This window comes from Plecotus auritus (assembly GCF_963455305.1).
Source record: "Plecotus auritus genome assembly, chromosome: 4".
NCBI lineage: Eukaryota > Metazoa > Chordata > Mammalia > Chiroptera > Vespertilionidae > Plecotus > Plecotus auritus.
The window spans coordinates 183,866,155-183,887,983 of record NC_137775.1 but is presented as its reverse complement, the minus strand read 5'-3'; the positions used below and the strand labels follow the sequence as shown (position 1 = coordinate 183,887,983).

The window sequence follows — 21,829 nt, the reverse complement described above, 5'->3', positions numbered from 1 at the left end:
CAATTAGCTCTCTGAGCTGGTACAAGCCGTTCTAACATGCTACAGCACTCACTAAAGAGTTGTGGAACAAATTAATTGAATAATGGTTATTTCTGTGAATTGACAGGGTCTTTTTGAGGACAAAACTCTAGAAACTCGGGGTCTGAAATCATGTTTCTCCAAAACCAAGGGAGTTACTACTAAAGAACAGGACTGGATTAAAATTCCAAATATATGCTGTGTATAAGAGACAAGCTTTACATATGTATGGACTATAAAGAAATCTCAACAAATATCAAAGGATTGAAATCATACAGAGTAGATATGACCAAAGTGGAAATGTCAGCAATCAACCAAAGAAATAACCAGAAAAATACCTGAAATGTTTTGAATTAATCAATACATGCCCAATAACCCATGGGTCCAAAGAAGAAATCACAATGGAAATTGGAAAATATTTTAACTGAATTGTATTAACATGTAACCTATTAACACACAGGATACAGACAAAGCATTGCTTAGAAGGAAATTTGTACCCTTAAAAGATAGTACCAAAGAAAGCTAAGAATCAATTATTTAAGATCCATATCAATAAAATAGGAAATAATGGCAAGTTAAACTCCAAGAAAGTAGAAAGAAAGAAAGAATAGCAGTTAAGAGTGGAAATCAATGAAACAGAAAACCAAAAGTTAACTCTTTGAAATAGTACACAATTGATAAGCCCCTAGTAAGATAAGTAAAAAAATAGGGAAAACCCAAATTATCAGTATCGGGGATGCAGACCACACAGACTTTAAGTGATAATAAGAGGATATTATATTTACACAGTTTTACACCAATACATTTAAAACAAGTGGTAAAACTCCTTGGAAAAAATGCAAATTGCAAAATTGATACATGAAAAAATAAGACAATCTGAATTTAATTTTTTTCAATTAAATCCATAATTTAAACTCAATGCTCAGAAGGCTAGTAAATTCTCCTAAATATTTAAGGAAGAAATAACTAATCTCTCTTCAAGAGAATGGGAAAAAGAGGAATGACTTCTAGCTTATCCTAAACACCAGACTCTGATAAATGAATTGCCAGAAAGGCAATTAACCAAATTCTCTTTCATAAAATCCTACACAAAATATTAATAAATTGAACCCAACGATACATAAAAAGATTATATGTCATAGCCAAGTGGGTTTATACCAGGAATGTAGGATAGTTTAACATTCAAAATCAACCACTGTAGGAATCAACCAGGTCTGCTGTGTAAGAATAAAAATGGGGGATATATATATATATATATATATATATATATATGTGTATATATATATATATATATATATATATATATATATGTATATATATATATTAAAAGGCTAATATGCAAATGGTCATGATGCCCTCACGCCGTAATGACCGATCAGCAGGAGGCTGCATGCGCAGCAGGCGCAGGTGGGCGGGGCTGCATGCACAGCGAGGCTGGGGGATGTGAGGCTGTGTCCCCCGCCCAGCACGGCTTGACAGGGGACTTCTATTATAGAGAAAGGGCAAATAGCAATATTAAAATATTTCCTCTAATTAATTCCCTTTTAATGTGCACAACCTCCTATGGTTTTTATATATACTAGAGGCCCAGTGCACAAAATTCATGCACGGCAGGAGGGGGTGTCCCTCAGCTCAGCCTGCATCCTCTCGCAATTCGGGACCACTGGCTCCTAACTGCTCGCCTGTCTGCCTGCCTGATTGCCCCTAACCACTCTGCCTGCTTGCCTGATCAGCCCTAACTGCTTGCCTGCCTGCTTAATCACCCCCTAACCACCTCTGCCTGCCTGCCCAATCGCCTCACCACTCTGCTTGTCTGCCTGATGCCCCTAACTGCTTGCCTGCCTGCCCGATTGCCCCTAACCACCTCTGCCTCAGCCTCGGCCCCCGCCACCACGGCTTCGTCCTGAAGGATGTCCAGAATGATGTCCAGAAGGTCATTCGGCTGTCCAGTCTAATTAGCATATTATGCTTTTATTATTATGTGTGTGTGTGTGTGTGTGTGTGTGTGTGTGTGTGTGTGTATTTCAGAGAGGAAGGGAGCGGGAGAGAAAGATAGAAACATCAATGATGAGAATCATTGATTGGCTGCCTCCTGCACGCCTACCACTGGAGATTGAGCCCGCAACCCGAGCATGTGCTCTGACTGGGAATCAAACTGTGACCTTCTGGTTCACAGATGGATGCTCAACCACTGAGCCACGCTGGTTGGGCAAGAATGGGGTTTGAAACATGGCCCCACAGGAGCCCTGTGGGAGCGGATCATCACCCTTGCTCAGCCTCCCACAGGAAGCATCCCTATGCCACCCCAGCCTGAGCGTGTTGCTCGGGTGTGAGATCATCGGCTGAAGCCTTCCTGACGGTGAGAAGTAAGAGAGGCCAAAGAGACCTCCCCATGGGTTCCCGTGTGCTCTCTGGACTGTTGTCTCCCAGCAGGGTGGCCACAATCACCTTCCCTACTTCACAGCCGCTTAGCGAGCCCAAGGAGCCACGGGGACTGGATGGTTCTCCAGGAGGAGGCAGCACCGGGCACAGCAAGCTCACCTGAGGGGCAGGCACTGGTTCCCCTGCCTTTTAAACGCTCTTTCCAGCCTCTCCTGCGTCGTCCTCGCATTCTCTCCCGGCAAGAACTTCAAGGGCGTCCTGTCGGCCTCCAGGCCACTGTCGGCGGCTGGGCTGTCCTCGGAAAGTCCTCTCCACCTGCTGCTGCCCTGAAGCAGCCCTGGGCTGGGCAAGCAGGGAGGGCTGCCGGCTGTGGGCCTGTGCTTCTCTGCGGGGGGCTCACTGAGCTGGCCCAGGGGGCTCCTAGAGGTGGGGCGGGCGCTGGGAGCCAGGCCCTCCTGCGGGGCAGTGCAGGCCGGGGTGCGGGTGGGCAGCTCGGGGGCTCTCCGGCCCTCCTCCTCCTCCTGGGGCTGGGCCACGGCGCTCAGGGCCAGGGGCCGCCGCAGGGAGCGCTTGCGGAGGGAGTCCTGAAAGGGACAAGGACAAACACAGTGAGGATCCCTGCAAGAGAAGTGGGAGGTACTGATCCCACTTCAAGCGTTTGCCCTTGATGTCCCCTCCCCCAGGAAAGCCCATTCCATCCCCCAGTCCTCCTGTTAAAGTCCGCCTCCTCCTCTATGAGATTCCCAAAGGCTTCGCTTCCGTAATGCCTTCACCGCACCCACCTGCGTGAACCCCGAGAGGGGGCCGAGGGCGCAGCTTCAGAAGGTGAATGTGAGGCTCCAGGGTCGGGCCTGGGTTGTAGCTCCTGTGTCACCGCCCACCAGCTGTGTCCCCTGAGGCAAGCCACTGAACTTCTCTGCCCCTCACTTCCCTCCCCTGTAAAGCAACCTGTCCATAACCACTACCTGTGATTTCTAAATCCCCAAACAAAAATTTCTTGTGGAATCCTGTAACAAATTCTTCCTGACTGCTTTGAGGTTGCTTAGTCTTTTTTTTAAGAGTTGAGTTGCCGACATGTTAATGTTTGTGTTCTGCAAACACCACCTACCACATAACTGCCGGCGTTACGCTATGTGGTTTATGCACAGCATTTCTTTTCTGGAAAACGAGTTCTAAATTCCAGAACACACCTGGCCCAAGTTGCGGAGGAGGGACTGGGGACCTGGAGTGCCTGTCTCCTCCAGGATGGCATGAGGGCTGCAGGAGAGCCCCGGGGAAGGCACCAGCACAGAGCCAGACCCGGCACAGCGGTTCGCAAACACTAGCTCCTGTGTGCAGCTTCACCGTCGGCCTTACCCCTTCCTGCCAGGAGACCACTCTCCCTTCACCTCCGGTATAGGTCCGGCTCAGTGACCTATACCTAGCAGGCCCCGATTTCCATCATTTTTGAAATGAAGGAATTCCAAAGGAGTCAACTGCTACGTCCTTCCTTACTGCCCATGATTAACTGACGAAATGGTTCAGTCACGTTACCAACCTCGGGGACAAAAATATACCTGCAGGGCTTTTCATGGCCCTCTCAGCACTTCCAAAAGTGATCCTGAGACGAACGGGAAAGGCGGGGCTGGAATAAGAGGAGCTAATTCTGTCGTGTTCTCGCCTAGTGGAAATTACTAGATACCTCCCCCAAACGCCCAGGGCATCCCCTGCCACAGGGCACGGAAAACGTGAGTCACCATTCCCACCGAGACCCAAACTCTGGCCAAGGGAGGGAACCCAGCCTCTGCTCATCCTCGTCAGTGCGGAGCCGGCCTGGTCACTGTGAAAACGGATGACATACCCAGCAAGACTTCCCTTTTGTCTTGGGCAGCCCAGGAGTATGGCCCAGGGTCCCAACGGCCACAAACACCTTCCAGGAAACTTGAGGGGATCCTACAACAACCCATCCTTCAGTGCCCTCCACAGGATCAGCTACCCAGGGCAAAAGCACACAGAAAGGGCAAGTTCGCGCAACCTCTTGGTGGTAAAGCAGATCCGTCGTCACTTCAGCCCTGCCAGGAGGGGGGTCTCCACGGCACAGACTAGAGGATCAGACGGCCGTGAACAGCAGGGCCCTGGCATTCAACGCTCCGCCAGTTCTAAGTGTGGCCCGCCACCGTAGGGGTCGCCACGCCCTAACCGTTTCATCATAATAATACGAATGATGCGCTGTGTCCACGGTGTTGACAGTGCAGTGGTGACGTAAGCGCTGCTGGTCCTTAGCAGGAACCAGCAGGGCCCGCTCGGTGTTCCCCACCATGGGCAATGACATAAGCGAGTTGCCGGGGAGAACACTGAGGAGGTGTGCTTCCATCCCCACTGCTCAGGTCCCGTTCCTTGGGCTGACTTGGGGGCCCCCCACATACACCCAGGCAGGTTCACACTTTCCACGCTCACGAAACAGGACGGAGCAACCACCTGTGGGCAGCTGGCGGTGGGGCCGGCCATCAGGCCTCGGACCATCAGGCCAGACTTGGTCCTGAACTTCTCTGCCACCCTCTTTGTGTCCAAGGAAGGCTCTGACGGCTGGAGCTTGTCTTTCTTCTCCCACGCAGGGGCCACAGCGGGGCTTTCGGCCGGGACTGTCTGCGCCGGCTTACTTTTGTGGGGGGGCCTTTTGGATGATACGAAATTACCAAGTATATCCCCATCAAGATGGTCGTGTCTGCAAAAAAGGAATATTTCCATTAAAACAGACTCCCCAAAAGGAATCACTAACCATGAAAACAAAACCCACATTCAACAGGCACGCACAGCAAGCCCATTCACAAATCCGCGGTGATTTCTAGCCAGCCAGTGCGTCATTGTTAAAGGTAAAAAACAGAAATTACTTTCGTATCAGGGCAAGCCTGGCCCACAAAATGAGACCAGGAAATAAAAAACAAAATCGGAGTTGACGATCCATGATAGGATTCCTCAACTATTTATACCCTCTACTATCACGAGCATCCTTATTCCAGATCCAAGTGATGAAGGAAAACTGCAGCCTTCATACGGTCACGGGACATGGGGAGCCGTGTTACTGCACGCCACAGAGTGGCGGAGAGAGGCTGTGGCAAACCTGGCCTCCCCGACAGGGCAGCTAAGGTTCAGTAAGGTTAGGCATGCCAACGGCTTCACTTTCTGGGAGGCTTGGCACTGAGAGAGAAAAGGGGTGAGAGAGAGAAAGAGAACAGGAGAAAACAAGAGGGTGAGAAGGTGAGAGCAGCAAGAGTGAGAAAGAACGGAAATGAGAAGGAGACAGACCAGGGAAAGAGGAATCGGCCTGGGCTCCCTCAGAGCCAGCGCCTGACACGGGCTGTGCGGTTTCTCCCAGGGACTGGCATAAAGGGGCACGGGCACCTGCTGTGCCAAGCTGCTTACCAAGCAGTGGGTCCGCATGAGAGGCCGTCACGTGTGCTAAGATGGGGGCATGTCAAGCAGAGGAAGGATTTGGAACCAGCCTGGGGGAACCTAGAAGAACTTCCAGGAAAGGCGGCAGCTGAGTATGACAGAATGGCAGGCTGGGAGAACGGTAACCAGGAGCGGGTGCAGCTGGAGGGCTGGTAAAGCAGCACCTGCCCAGGTGAACCATGGGTCCTGACCACAGAAAGCGTTTTACAAGTTATCCTAAGGAGTTTGGATTTTATCCTAAAGGCTACGGGGAACGTCTGCAGGCCTTTGGGCAGGGCAGACATTCTGTGGGAAGCTCAGTCTCGGGTCGGGAGATTCTAGGAGATAGCTGGAGTCCTGGGGACCAGAGGAGAGCCTGGTCTTGCAGAGAAAGCAGGAAAGAGTTTACTCCATTGAGGGCTCAAAAATGCAAAACTCGTAGGCAAAGAGGAGCTGGGAATAGCACCCAGGTGTGAGCTTGGGCAACGAATGGAACAGCTTCAACTATTGCATCGCACTATTTTATCATTTCACAAGTATTTCCTTGGCCTGGCACTATTTTATCATTTCACAAGTATTTCCTTGCCCAGCCAGGCCGGGAGTGTCTGTGGAGGAGAAACCTTCTTCCCTCCACCCTCATTAACGTCCAGCCCTTAGCCTTGCGTTAACTGTTTAATGGTCCGCACCTTTTGGCAGCTGGACACCCACACCCTCCGCTTTGGCTCCCCTGTGGAAAGCTCTGGAAGAAGACACCCATTCCAGGAAGTGAGACACCCTCAGAGACTACACCAGAGTGTTAAGGCTACAATGTAACAGGACAGTTTTCCAAATAATAGAGGTTTAATTAAGAATGCCAATTCACCCTGGCCAGGTGGCTGAGTTGGTTAGAGCATTGTCCCGGGCACCAAAAAGGTTGCAGGTTCAACCCCCAGTTGGGCAAGTACAAGAGGCAATCGATAGATGTTTCTCTCACATCAATGTTTCTCTTTCTCTCTTTCTTTCCCTCTCTCCCACCCTCTCCTTCTCCCAACCCCTTCCCTTCCTCCCTCCCTTCCTCTCTCTCTAAAATCAACAAAAACATACCCTCCGGTGAGGATTACAAAATAAATTTTAAAAGAATGTCAATTCATTTTCTTCCTAAGAGTTCCTAAAGGCCTTATTTTTCAGATTTTCCCATATCAGATAGTCCCATGGCTCCAGTGTTTAGTTGTATTTTAAGAAGTTGTTAACAAAACCCTTCTGAATCCTGAATTTGAACTTTTAAATCATACACATCCTCCATCACAAAGTGGCCTCCGGAGGAAAGCTCCAATGCTCCGGGACAGGAATTTTAACAGCACAGAGTGTGGAAGGCTGAACGATGCCACACACACACACCCAGAGAGGTCCTGACCCCCAGAATCTGTGGCTATATTACCTTATATGGAAAAGGCTTGATTAAGTTAAAGATCTCAAGGTGGGGAGATTATCCTCGGTTATCTGGGTGCACCAATACAATCACAAGGGTCCTCAGTAGAGGGAGACAGGAGGATCAGAGTCAGCAGTGGGAGGTGTGATGACAGAGCAGAGGTTGGAGTGATCTACCCAAAAGGCAGAGGAAGTGGTACAAGCCACGGAAGGCAGGCGGCCACCAGAAGCTGGAAAGGGAGAGGAAACAGATTCTCCCCTGAGTCTCTAGAAGGAACAAGCCCTACGCCATGCCATTAACCAGGGAGACCATTCTGGACTTCAGACCTCCAGGACTACAAGATAACCATTCGTGTTGATTTAAGAGACCACAGTGATATTTTTATGTCAAATTTTATGTCAATTTGGCTAGGCTGTGGTGCCCAGCTGTTTGGTCAAATGCTAGCCTACACATTGCCGTGAAAGTATTTTTTAGACGTGATTAACATCTACAAGCAGTTGATGTAAAGCAAAGGAGACTGCCTGGGTAATATGGTTGGGCTTCACTCAATCCGTTGAAAACCTTAAGAGCAAAAACTGAGATTCCCAGAGAAGAAGTAATTCAGCCTTGAGGCTGTAACACAGAAATCCTGCCTGAGTTGCCAACATGCCCTACAGATTTCAGACTTGCCCACCCCCACAATCACGAGCTAAAAATAAATCTCTTTACACACACACACACACACACACACACACCCTCTTGGTTCCTACTGGTTCTGGTTCTCTGGAAAACTGTTACAGCCACTGAGTTTATAGTAGTTTGTTACAGCAGCAACAGGAAGCTAACCCACAGTGAAAACAGAAGAGATACCTGGCTTTGCTGGTTTCTGACAGTGATGTTCTCCATGCTGCATCTTCATCTGCAAGGTCATATATATTTACCAGTGTGGTCTCTGAGCATCTCAACGGTAATTTGTTACTCTTCTTTGGAAGTGAGAGTGCAGGCATTGGTGTTTCTTGAGTGAAGTTGTTAGCAGTATTTTCAAAGTGATCCAGAAAGTATCTGGTAATGAGTTCAAGGCTTGTTTTTAGAGGATTTTCCTTTGCCTAACAGTGGAAGGAAAAAATCTCATTAATTGCATGTACAGCTTCAGAAGAATGGTAGCAAAGATGGCTATTCTAATTCTTTCACATAAGTTTGTCAACTTCTCAGTCGTGCATTCTTTCCTGACTGCCTATTATTGCATTTGAAGGACTGGATTATGACAGATGAAGATAAAAATCTCTATCCTAAAAGAACTAGCCTCCATTGCGTAAGACAGGCAATTGAATTTCAATTTAAATTTCATCTTGTTTTTTTCTCCTAAGGGTAACTTTATAAAATATATACCCTTTCATTTAAAAAATGAAGCCTTTAGGGATTGCTAACTTGTAAACATTTAGGATCTGGATATTCTCTTAGTTCATATCCCCTGCATCTGACACTGGACACTGGAGAACACAGCAGGTTCCTGCAGAGAGCACAGAGAGGCCCTCAGGACTGACTAGGTTTACACGCCAATCTTAAAGAATACAATGAAAAAAAAAAAAAGATACAATGAAACTCTTCAGTAGCTGGTTGTGGAAATAAATAAAATCAGTATTCCCTAACCCTGACTGTACCAAGTATTACCTTAAATACATATTCCTAGGCCCCACTGAGTCTTAAATCGCAAAGATTGGAGCCCTGATTTCTTTTCCAATCCCCCTAATTAATGTGGACAGACAGCTGTCCAAGCAGTGATCCACAGGCTGGCCTCAGGGACCAGGCCAGGGAACTGTGGCAGTCCCCACGCCACTTGCCCGGAAACCAAGCCCTTGGGAAGTGCAGCCAGATGTGGGGCATTCAGTGTGGCATTTTGCAATCAGAGCAATAAAGCACCTGATGGAGAGCCTGGCACAGGGGGCACCCTTGGGCACATCCAGTCCTCGCCCCTTCTTATTCCCCTGATCTACACAGCAGAACTCAGGGACCAAGACCCACAGCCAGATGGGCGAGGACCAAATTCAACAGGTTCATCAGGCAGTCAAAATCAGAGGATAGCTTTTTTCTTTTTATTATGAAACCCCAAAAAATATATTTATCTAAATCTAAATAAAACTTACAAGGAAGAGAGTCAGGAGGGAGATATATATTTTAGTTTATTTCAGCCTTCTTGTTTTTTCTTTCAATACAGGAGATTTAGGGCCCTGGTTACCTAAATTATACTTTATGGCTTTTCATATCACTTTGCTCATAAGAAACACAGCCGTTATATGAATCTAGACACCATTTCTCAAAGCCTCAATTCTATATAAGCACTTTTATCTATCATATACTTAATAGGGAAAGACAAGCTACTGGGATTAACATTAAATTGCAGGGCTTCCCTGGAATCCTGCTGGCTTTGTGTGAATGTCAATGTCATTATGCAACAGATAATTAATAAGCATTTTAAGCTCCAATTAATTGTTTAATAGCTAATGACCACTGTATAAATCAAATAACCAGGGTACTTATCAAGATCTAATGAAAACATCTCAAGTACCTTTAAACAATAGTCACCTTAGGGAGACTCTAGTAAAGAGATAAAAGTAACCTGAATGGCAACGATGGCTAGGAAACTGGGTAAAGAGGCATTTACATGAAAAACCCCACGGCCCCGGAATGGTTCATTGAATTTCCTGGTTAACTGTCTCACTCTCTGTGGAAAAATCTTTCTAAAATGCACAGTCCACTCTCCTGTTTTATGCAGCCAATGAGGGGTCTGGAGATCTGGGTCACTAATCTTCTTTCTGCAGGACTTCAGCTGACTGCATGCAGGAAACGGAGGGGCCCAAGTGTCACCCCAGGGCCCGGGGACGAGGGACGTCTATTCGATGTCCTTCCTCAGCCTCTGCCAGGACTCCCTGGCTGCCCCTGCCCTTTCTCCTCCGAGTGGAGCACAAGAGCGGCCGCCTGAGCGGTCCCCGGGTGGCCCGCCCCCTGCTCCCCATCTCTGGCGGTTTACAGGCGGTTTACACTTGACCTCTCTTCACAATTTCCTTCCCTTTATGGAGGGAAGCCCAGCCCAGTTCCTCCCTGGGCAGTGATGTATGTGCACGGGGGTGGTTCTGAGGTTCCCCTGGGTGTCTCAGAAACAGCCTCAGAGGGCTAGGGGGTGCCCCAGACCCATCCCAACCCAACTGCTCAGATTTCATTTGAGAAAAGGGTTCCAGTTAAAGGAAGCTTGACAGCCATTACTGGGCCAGGACTGGGAAACGGAAGGGCTGGTTCTTGCCCTGCTCCTACTGGGGAAATTCCGAGAGACCTTGACAAGCCGCTTTTCTCTGGCTCACGTCGCCTGTCCCTTCAGTGGTTTAAAAGCTGCCCAGAAGGCCGAGAGGGCAGGATCTTTTCATTTCTGTTTCAAACAGCACTGCTCCCATCCTTTGTTTTCCATAAAACCTCGGCAGGTGATGTCCTTTTACAGCCTTTTAAAAATTGTGATAAATGCTAACCTACATGGTCATTAGGTTCTTTCCAAATGTGGTATGTGCCCTATCCCCAGGCAACATCTGCAGGAGAGACCATTCTTCAATCCAGTTAGAAGATTCTGTCTTCATAACAGAAAGAGCAATTAAGTCAGAATGGCAGCTTCATTCACCATCCACCCATTCATTCATTCATTTATTCAGTCAGTCAGTCATATAACCCGGAAGTGCACATTGACCATTTACTACGTCATCAGGCAGCATGGTAGGTATGGGGATACAACAGTGAACAAAACAGATACCATGTCTGGCCTCCTGCTGCCTTCAAGGTGGGAGGGGAGGCAGATACTAACTAAACAGCCACACACACTCTCGCATAACCTTGACAAGCACAGCAAGGACAGCTACAGGTGCCAGGAGAGCTTGTGATGGGGGTGGGGGGGTGGAGGGGTGGAGGCCAGAGAATGAGGAAGTCCCACCCACCCCCACCCATTCTCAACTCCAATGCCCCTGGGAGCTGAACCCAAGCTTCCCTTGGCCTGAATTAAAGAACAAGGTATTTACTAGATCTGAAGAAGGAAAACCTTAGGCAGGCAGGGAATGGAAAATCTTAGTAAAACTGAATACTATGTTCTTGAGTAAAGTCTGACTAAAAATAGCTCAGGGCGGGGAGGGAGCCCAGGGAATAACGGTTACAGTTTCGGGTTCAAAAGGAGCCTCATGGCTGGGCGTGTGCAGTACCCCTGGGGCAGCCCGGGCCTGGCCGGGGCTGGCACTGACTCACAGCTGGGACTCGGCAGCACTTGGTCGGGTCTATTTCTCCCTGACCGCAGGTGTGCCCGCCTCCCGCTACCCACCTCCGACGGCCTGGCAGGGCCCAGCCTGCTTTGACATTGCCAAACTCAGTCCCAGAACATCACGCCACACATTACAAGCGTGTACCTTGTTCTCCTTGTAGAGGAATTCAAGATGCAAAACCTTGCGGAGGTTGTTTCTGCTGTTTATACTGAGATCGGAGCGTGGGCGTTCCTGGTCCATGGTCACGCACGTCTTCTTCAGGCCCTGCGGGAAGGAGTCGGGAATCGGAAGCATCAGTTACCACATTAAATCAAAACCCTCTGTTCTCTGACGCGCAGTATAAACAGCGGACTGCTGGTGTTTATTATGACGATGCTTATCCTGCCTTCCTCACTGACTGAAGAATTTACTTTCACATGACCTTTACACTTGACCTCTCTTCACAATTACTATTCTGAATCTTACAACGACCCCGTGGGCTGAGCAAAGTGAGGCAGGCGTTGTTGGACCATTTTACGGAAAAGGAAAGGGGAAGTCAGCTAACTGACACCCCGAGGCTGGCTCAGGAGCCCAGGGTTTGGCCCTGGTTTGGGAGCCACAGAATATGAAGCTTTAAAAGCAAACAAAAGGAAAAACAAACAAAAGGCCAGTATTCATTCCCTTCTTTTCTCAGATATTGGAGCCAGGGTTGATGCGTCCCAAGTAACACAGTGGAGTCACCTAGCGGGGCTGTGAGCAGCGATGCTGGGACCCAGGCCCAGCCACGTTCCATCACCCAGACTTGAACTCCCAGAAGGCCCAGCTAAGGAACAACCACAGCACTTTGGCTGCCCACCTCGCCCGCCAGGCCATGGTGATCCTCAAACAGTGGAGGACGAGGCAAAGATGCCTCACAAACAGCTCAGCCTGGCACAGGGGGAGCCCCTGCTCTGGAAGGATCCAGACCTCAGTGCTAAACAGGCCTCGACTCTTCCCCTCGCCTCTGTGCTCAGAATTCTGCAGAGGCTCTCGCTGCTAGGAAAACAAGACAAGCCTGCTGTGGCCATGAACTGAGGCAAGAAGAATGTGACACGAGAGTAAGAACACATCCTGAACCAAAGAGAACAAAAAGAAAGCCTTTGGTGGCGGGACAGAAAGAAAGGGTGTGTGTGCTGGCAAAGGTAGGGCCATGCCGGAGCGTTAGGGAGGCCGAGAGCAGGCTCCAGCCTCTCCTCTGGGCTTCACCATGGCTTCGCCGCCATCAAGGTGATGAGGAAACCTCTGAGGGTCCAGCGATCGCATCAGCAAGTCTCGGCACTTCCTAAGCTCCAGAACTCCGTGCGCTCTGGCATTTGAAAACCACCGGGGAGTGGACGAGAACACCCTCGGGAACCAGCCTGTCCTCGGTCCCACCGGCCACTGAATCTGCGTTCACTCAGCAAACATTTGTCAGGCACCTGCTATGTGCCAGGCTGTTCTCGATGCAGGAAATACAGAAGGAAAAAGACAATGTTCCCCACCGCCCATGGAGCTGACATTCTGATGAGGAAGCAGGCCATAAACCAGGGATACGTTTACAGTGTGGCTGCTGCTAATGTGGAGACAGAACAGGGAGAGTGGAGACAAAGATGAAGAACACAGTTTTAGGGAGTCAGCTACTCACTGAGCCTCATCCCGTGCTCACTCCTAGCTTCCGGTTTCCCATCTATGAAACAAAGGGCATGAACCACTAGTCCACCAGCTCAGCTGCTGGAGGCGGAGTGAAGAGATCGGAGCCCTGGCCCTCACGGAGCTCACGTTCGATCGGGTGAGGGCCTGTGAACGGTGGCGGGAACGGGAATGGAGATGTGAGGGTGAAGAACAGTTTATGTCAGACTACCGGGGGCAGGGGGACTGGATATGAGAATGGTGGGGTACTTGGAACTGAGATTATGGAAAGGGCGCAGTGCTGGTGATGACAAACCTAGGGCAGGGCCACAGGGAAGAGTGGCAGAGGTAGGCTGGGGCTGTCCCTACAGGAGAGGGGCCACGGACCTGGGAGGCTGGGGCCACCAAGAGTCACCGCAATGGATCCTGACATCGCCAGGACACTGTCATGACTCCCCCTGAGAGGAGGTCACCCTTGGTGAGTAGTAGCTGGGTACGATGCAGGGTCGAGGAATGAGGTCCCAGGGGGAGCGGGGAGCCAGGTTACAGACAGCCTTGTAGGCCTGGGGAGACCTTCGCTGGGATTTCATTCTAACGGGATCTGACCTGCTCACCCTGGGCAAGTTTCTTCATCTCCTACTCTCATGATAGTCTTGCAGGAAAGGGAGCCGTTATACCTGTCTTTCAGGACTGTTACAGGATTTGAGAAAACAAATGAGCACCTAGAAGGTTCCTCGAACCTTGATGGGAACTCTCGTGGCTACAGCTGCTGGCGCCTGCCTGTGCCGAGCCCTGTGGGGAGTGCGTGGTCTCTGCCCGGGGGCAGGAGACGATGAGAACAGCAGTCAGCCCGGGCTGCAGCCCCAGCTCCCAATGACTTGCTGCGGGGTTGTGGGCACCTCCTTTCTCCTCCCAGGTGCCCAGATAAAAAATGTGTGGACCTATCTGGCAGGTGAGAGAGACAGAAGTGTAAACTATAACTTGAGCATCAGTGAACGAACCAGACAAGATGAGCCACTCATTCCAACGGGAGTTACCTGAGAAGACCTCTTGGATGAAATGGGACTTGGGTGGACCAGGGAAGAGCATGTGGAAGAATCTAGAACTGAGAGTGGGATGGTAAGGGGGCCTTGGACATCAGGTGAGGACTTGAGAATTCGCTGGTACTCAAGAAAGGAAAGGCATGAGGAAAACTCTGAGAGTTTTGCTTGATGGCCAGACTTTTATTTCTTTTTAAATATGTTTATTGATTTCAGAGAGGAAGGGAGAGGGGGAAAGAGAAAGAAACACCAATGATGAGAGAAAATCATTGATTGGGTCAGCCAGACTTTTTAAAAATGACGGTAGTGGTGAGCCTCGTGGGCCTGTCACTGACATATCCAATGTCCAGCTGGGACTTGGCGATGGAAAGGCAATTAGCCATAAAAACAGAGCACATACAATGAAGCCACATGCCTTTAAAAATATTTTTTTAATAAAAATACATGTTTAGCCCTAGCTGGTTTGGCTCAGTGGATAGAGGGCTGGCCTGCGGACCAAAGGGTCCCAGGTTCGATTCTAGTCAAGGGCACATGCCCAGCTTGCAGGCTCGATCCCCAGTAGGGGGTGTACAGGAGGCAGCCGATCAATGATTCTCTTTCTCCCTCTCCCTTCCTCTGAAATCAATAAAAATATATATTAAAAATATACATGTTTAAAAAGCAAACAAAGACTTTCAAAACAGGTGCACATCAGAGATGGGGAGGAGACAATGTTGAATACCTACTATGTGCACCACACAGTGCTTGGGAGCTGCCCATATATTATTATTAATCCTCATTATACATCTGCCAGGGGAACGTCTTCTTATTCCTATTTTATAGGTAAGAAAATCGAGACAGCAGTGGGCAAAGGACCTAAATAGACACTTTTCAAAAGAGGACATACAGACGGCCAAGAGACATATGAAAACATGCTCAAAGTTACTAATCATCCGAGAGATGCAAATCAAAACGACAATGAGGTACCATCTCACACCTGTCAGAATGGCTATCATCAACAAATCAACAAACGACAAGTGCTGGTGAGGATGCAGAGAAAAAGGAACCCTCGTGCACTGCTGGTGGGAATGCAGACTGGTGCAGCCACGGTGGAGAACAGTATAGAGTTTCCTCAAAAAACTAAAAATGGAACTCCCATTTGACCCAGTAATCCCACTTCTAGGAATATATCCCAAGAAACTAGAAACACCAATCAGAAAGGATATATGCACCTTTATGTTCATAGCAGCACAATTCACCATAGCTAAGATTTGGAAACAGCCTAAGTGCCCATCAGCAGATGAGTGGATTAGAAAACTATGGTACATCTACACAATGGAATACTACGCTGCAGTAAAAAAAGAAGGAACTCTTATCATTTGCAACAGCATGGATGGAACTGGAGAGTATTATGCTAAGCAAAATAAGCCAGTCGGAGAAAGATGAATATCACATGATCTCACTCATTTGTGGAATATAATGAACAACGTAAACTGATGAACAAAAATAGAGTGGGGTGGGGAAAATTTTAGAATATGATAGGAAGTAATCCTGTTATTTGCAGATTTTTAATATTGCCTACAACTTGTGTGATATTATACTATGTTAGTACAGTTTGGGTAATATTATTATATTTAAAATCGTTTTTCTCGAAATATTAATGTTTATTGCATGTAACATTATTATATTTAAAATAATTTTTCTTGAAATATTAATGTTTATTGCATGTAAGAAAATAAAATATAAATAAATAAAAAGAAAAGAAAATCGAGACAGTGAGCAGCGCGCCCAAGCTCACGGTAGCTAGTAGCGGACATTTGAACTGCTCTGATTCCAAAGCCCTTCCCTTTCCTCCATTCAAAACGCTGTGTATTGCCCAGCGGAGGGCGGAGCTCAGCAGTTGAGAGACGACCTATGAACCAGGAGGTCAAGGTTCGATTCCCATCAGAGCACATGCCTGGGTTGCAGGCTCCATCCCCAGTGTGGGGCAGCCCATCAATGATGCTCTCTTATCGCTGACATTTCTGTCTCTCCCTTCCTCTCTCAGATCAGTAAAAATATACTTTTATAAAAAACATTGTTTCTTCTGTGTGTGTGTGTGTGTGTGTGTGTGTGTGTGTGTGTGTGTGTATGTTTTAATCCCAAACTAGGGCCCATGGACCCGCCTAACAGGACACCACCGGGACCCAAAACCCCGGGCAGGTGGCCAGCCTTCAGTCACTTTGTGTAGAAGTATAGGGTGCAGTCCGCCATGACCCCAGCCACCTCTCTCCCGGGGTGCCCTCAGCTCCACGGACAGGGCAGGGGAGAGCGAAGGTCCTCCCCAACCTCCCGGCCCTCCTAAACCTCTCCTGGGACCAGGCAGCAGAACTGAAAACCAAACCCACAGCAAGGACTTCACTGTGGACGCACGTGCCTGGACGGTCGGACTGGAGGGAACTTTGTGAGCTCCTGGGGCTCCCTTTTTGGGGCGCAGTTTTTCCAAGCGGGAAAGACCTCGGGTTGGGTTCGCCATGGAGGCCGGCGCTGGGCCATCGCCCCTGGGCCACCCTCAGCCCGGAGGGGACCGGCCAGGCCCGGCGGCTGCGGTCCTGCCCTTCGAGGGGGAGGGGACAAAAAGGGGTCCTGGGAAGTGCAGAACCCCATTCCGGTCGGGAAAGTGGCGCTTTGTCCGGCATCTCCGAGGCAGGCAGCAGCAGGGGGAGGTCTCCCTCCCCGGAGGTGCAGAGGTTGCCGGGGAGCCCCTGTGCGCCCCCAATTACAGCGATTGGCCCGATCTGCGCAGGCAACGCCACGTACCTTTCTGCTGAGGAACTCCCGGACCAGGGAGGCGGCCACCTCCTCCACGAAGAGGCTGTCCATGCCCGGCTCTGCCCACGAGGCCCGCCGCGCAGCCCCAGGCCCGGGTCGGTTGGCCAGTAAGGCCGCGTTGCCGTGGCGACGAGTCCACGGCGCCGGGAAACTCCGCCCCTTCCTGGAGCGGTCGGGGGTGGGGCGTCCTTCAAACCCGCCCGTGAGAGCTGGAGGCACAGTCCACAGACAGAAACCCAGGGCCGCGCAAGGGCGGGCCACGGACTCCGGGCTGGGATCCCTGCCCTGTCCATCTGGATGGCCTAGCAAGTCACTGCTCCAGTCTGAGTGTGCATTTCCCAAGACGAGAAATGGGGAGGATGTCTGCCTCCTTGATCCTGGGGGAGTAACCCCGCAGCCAGCCACGTGGCCCCCAGAGGTCACTGGCAGCACCACAGCTGGCTCCTGGGGTCACCTGAGGCCCACTGACCTTGCTGGCCTGGACTGCGAGGGGCACAGGGCTCCGTCTACTCAGCACTGAAATGAAAGAACAAGCCGCTCCCCCACTTGGGGCCTGCTTTCCCCTAAGGAGACTGTTGGTTACTGAGCACCAAGCATTTTACATACATTATTATCGCTTCTTTAATCCTACAACTTCCAGGCAGGTGCTTGCTACTGGTTCCCTTCTTCAAAATGAGACACTGAGAGTCAAAAAGCTTTTGATTTTGCTGCAGGTCGCACAGCTAGGAACGGGCAAAGCTGGATTCCAGCCAAACCCATGCCTTTGCCCAGTACCAACTCCCTCCAACTCAGTGTCTTGGGATACCCCATCTGCCCATCGCCTAGTGCAGTGGTCAGCAAACTCCGGCTCGCGAGCCACATGCGGCTCTTTGGCCCCTTGAGTGTGGCTCTTCCACAAAATACCATGGCCTGGGCGAGTCTATTTTGAAGAAGTGGCGTTAGAAGAAGTTTAAGTTTGAAAAATTTGGCTCTCAAAAGAAATTTCAGTCGTTGTACTGTTGATATTTGGCTCTGTGGACTAATGAGTTTGCCGACCACTGGCCTAGTGGATGAGTGTGCCAGTGCTGCTGCATACGTACAGCAGAAGGGGAGGCTCAGGCAACGGAAAGGCACTTTCTCACAATTCCAGACGGTAAGGGTCCAAAATCAAGGTGTCAGCAAGTTTGGAATCTTCTGAGGCTTGTAGAATGTGGTCATCTTCCTATGTCCTCACATGGTCTTCCCTCTGTACTTGTCTGTGTCCTAATTTCTTCTTACAAGGACACCAGCCTGGCCATTGTTGCTCAGTGGGTGAGCATCAACCCTTGAACCAGGAGGTCATGATTTGATTTCTGGTCAGGGCACATGCCGGAGTTGTGGGCTCGATGCCCTGTAGGGGCCATGCAGGAGGTAGCGAATTAATGATTCTCTCGTCATTGATGTTTCTATCTTTCTCTCTCTCTCCCTTTCTCTCTCCAAAATCAATAAAAATAGGGAAAAAATGGTTAAAGTATACCAGACATATTGGATTCAGACCCACCCTAATGATCTCATTTTAACTTATAGGTCACATTAGAGGTTCTGTCTCCATGTACAGCCACTCTCTGAGATAGCAGTTTAGGGCTTCAACATGTGGATTTGGAGGGACACAATTCAGCCCATAACACCTATACTGTCACTTATGGATTTTTTAACCAACATACATATTTTAAGTTTATTTTAAAAGGAAAGTGCTTCCAGGCAGTAATATTCACAAAATCACATGCTGGATGTGCTTGTTAAATCTCTAATGCACATTAAAACACATACCGAAGCAGAAAGTTATGCGTTCATCTAAAATCCCCTTGCAGCCTGGCTGGCTCGGTGGTTGAGCATCAACCTATGAACCAGGAGGTCACGGTTTGATTACTGGTCAGGGCACATGCCAGAGTTGCAGGCTCAATCCCCAGTGTAGGGCCTGTAGGAGGCAGCAGATGAATAATTCTCTATCATCATTGATGTTTCTCTCTCTCTCCCCCACCTTCCTCTCTGAAATCAATTTTTAAAAAATTAAATAATAATACAATAAAATCCCCTTGCAATCACACTTGGGAAGCAAGTGTACCACACTCGTCAGGCTCCTGAGGAAATCACTGTAACACCACACACAGATCACGTTATAACCTCTACACATCTTCTCTCTCCTCCCTGCATTGCAGCTATCACATTGACTGATGAAAAGCAAATCCTGTAAGGTAACACAGAGCAAATTACTCCGCTACAAAGTTCATACGTGACTAAAACTATGTGATAAAAGGTATGTTTAAAAACAAGGGAATGGGAAATATAAAACTCATATTAGTGATTACACCAAGTGGCAGGGGGAAGGAATAGGGCAGAAGCACACATAAATCTTCACTGTATCTGAGGACCAGGTTGGGTGGTGGGTTCATGCTACTACATGTAATGTAGTCACAGCAGATATAGACGAAAGAGGGAAAAGGAAAGAGATGATAGATAGATAGATAGATAGATAGATAGATAGATAGATGCTACTGGCATGGAGGCAGATAGGCAGGAAGGAAGAAAGGAAGGAGGGGAGGGAGGGGGAGGAGGAGGGAGAGAGGAAGGGAGGAGAAAGGAAGGAAGGAGGAAAAGTTCTACCATCTGGTCATCAGTGGAGAGGAACAGAAATTCTGAGGCGGTCCCCCAGGGTCCCTGTGAGGCCAGGTTACCATGGACCTGGCTGACCATGGAGCCTCAGAGAGTGGCCAGCTAAACCAGCCCGGCAGGGAAGGGAGTCAGCTGCTTGGTCCATATGGCCAAGAGCACGGGCTCTCAGACCTTTGGGAAGGCCTAGGGTCATGACCCTGGAAGAACCTTTATGAGGTTCTAGGTCTTGAGACCCGCCTTACCCACATGCCCAGTCAGCTCACATTCTAGCCGGCTCATGGCCCTGGGCTGGCATGTCCACTCTGGGATGTGGGAGGGGTGTCAGCCTTTCTCCACCAAGCCTGGCCCACACGAAGGCCCTCATGCTGTCTGCATGTAGTGTGGGCCCCTCACTGGGCTGTCCATTCCCAAAGTCCCGACCCCGGTCCATCCTCCACCGAGCAGCCTCCCAGACAAATGCAGCCGTGCCTCTACCTGTTGAAACCTCGGCCCTTGGCATGAGTTCCCTCCACAACTGGATGTTGCCTTGTGTCCTGCAGCTACCACGTGGGCTCCCTGAACCAGTCGAGACCTCTTGCCTACATGTCCTGGCTACAGCCTGGACTCTTTCTCTCCTCCAGCCCTTGTTCCCGCTCTGATCAGCTTCCGACGAGGTGTGCAGGAAAGGGCAGTGATGGGAGGTTTGAGCCAGGACCCCTCACCCAGGGAAAAGGGCAGCCTCCATTTGCTAGCCTTCTGCTCAATCCCAGGGTTTCCTAACTGCTTCCACTGTGCTCTTGGGGGTCCCTGAATCTTATGTCAGAGGTCAGCAACAGGCAAGTCCAACTCCTACCACATCAGCTGGGTCTCCGGGTCCTGGCTGCAGAGCTGGGACTATGTGAGATGGCAATGTCTCCTCGCGGTCACTAGAGGGCAGTGCAGGGCAGAAAGCTGCGGGCAGATGTGGAGAGAGGGCCTGTGCCTCAGGCCTCCAGAGGAAAGATATCTCCCGGCTCTGGCCACCTTTTGGCACTGAGGTTGTGCCAAGCCTCACCCAGCAGAGAAGCTGTTGCAGGGGCAGGTTTATAAGGGAGAAGGCGCTTAACTCACACCGGGGTCCCTATGCGGAGGTGAGCTCACATCTCCCCCAAGCCAGACAAGGCTGTGAGGAGCTGTATTTAATACTCGGGTAATTATTTAATTATTTGGAAATGTTTGTGCTACATCAGGCTTTCCCACTACGCCACATGCTCCTCGATGCCAAGACTGTGTCTATCGAGGAGGAGAGAAACCAAGATGGCGGCATAGGTAAACACCTAAACTGCTGCCTCGCACAACAATATCAAAACTACAACTAAAAGACAAAACTGATACCATCCAGAACCACGGGAGAGCTGGCTGAGTGGAAATTCTACAACTAGAAGAAAAGAGGAAAGCACATTGAGACTCAGAGGAGCTGCAAAAGGCTGAGGTACAGAGACTCGCACGCGGAGAGGACGGGCGGCTGTGTGCACAGGCAGCTGAGTGTGAGGCTGGCTTTCTAAAGCAGGAGGGAGATGGAAGCTCCCAACTGCACTGAACTCCAGTCCCGGGTGAGACACTGGGAAATCAGACTCATTCGGGGGGAATCTGAACTGTCAGGAAAAGAGAAAGCACACTGAGACTCGGGAGCTGCGGAAGGCAGAGGTCAGGAGGTGCGTGCAGAGAGGACTGGCTGCTGAATCCACCAGAGGCTGAGTGCACGGCTGGCTTTCTAATGCAGGAGGGAGAAGGAAGCTCCCGACTGCACTGAACTCCAGTCCCAGGCGAGATGCTGGGAAATCAGACTCATTCGGGGAGAAACTGGACTGTCTGGCAGTGGGTGAAACTCAAGGGTAGCTTTCTTTCAGAGGAGCTTGCAGTGATTACTGAGGGACACTGAGACCCAGGGGCCTCATAGGGCAGGGCTGACTGGAAACCAAGGCTGTCTGCTCCACCCTGAAACTCTGCCCCATCCAAGCTGAGCACAGAGGCTTTTGCAATTTTGCAAGTCTTGTCTCATAAGGGTGTCTCCAGCACAGAAGTTTTCCCAACGTAGACACAGCTGATCCTCACAGCCTATTGGCCTGGAGGTCAATTCCTCCCAGTGATACCAATAACAATCAAGACCTCACTACAACAAGGCTGAGCACACAGTCCACAAAGGGGTGCACCAAGAGTGTCCACCTCAGGTAACTGGGGAGGCGAGCCACTGGGCCCTATACGACACCTAGCACACAAAGCCACTCTATCAACTC

The 21,829-nt window shown here is 49.8% G+C and overlaps 1 protein-coding gene across 1 annotated transcript in view; it reads right to left on the bottom strand.

The window, feature by feature from the left end:
- MINDY4 (MINDY lysine 48 deubiquitinase 4) overlaps positions 1-17,092 on the bottom strand; it is a 94,849-nt gene extending 77,757 nt beyond the window's left edge. Inside the window, exons 1-5 of the mRNA XM_080664577.1 lie at positions 16,932-17,092; positions 11,632-11,751; positions 8,069-8,304; positions 4,858-5,104; positions 2,560-2,984 (exon numbers count right to left, since the gene is read on the bottom strand). Coding sequence (XP_080520703.1) covers positions 2,560-2,984; positions 4,858-5,104; positions 8,069-8,304; positions 11,632-11,751; positions 16,932-16,994 — 1,091 coding nt within the window. The 5' untranslated portion in view covers positions 16,995-17,092. The remainder of the gene's footprint in view (positions 1-2,559; positions 2,985-4,857; positions 5,105-8,068; positions 8,305-11,631; positions 11,752-16,931) is intronic.
- Positions 17,093-21,829: the final 4,737 nt, after the last annotated feature.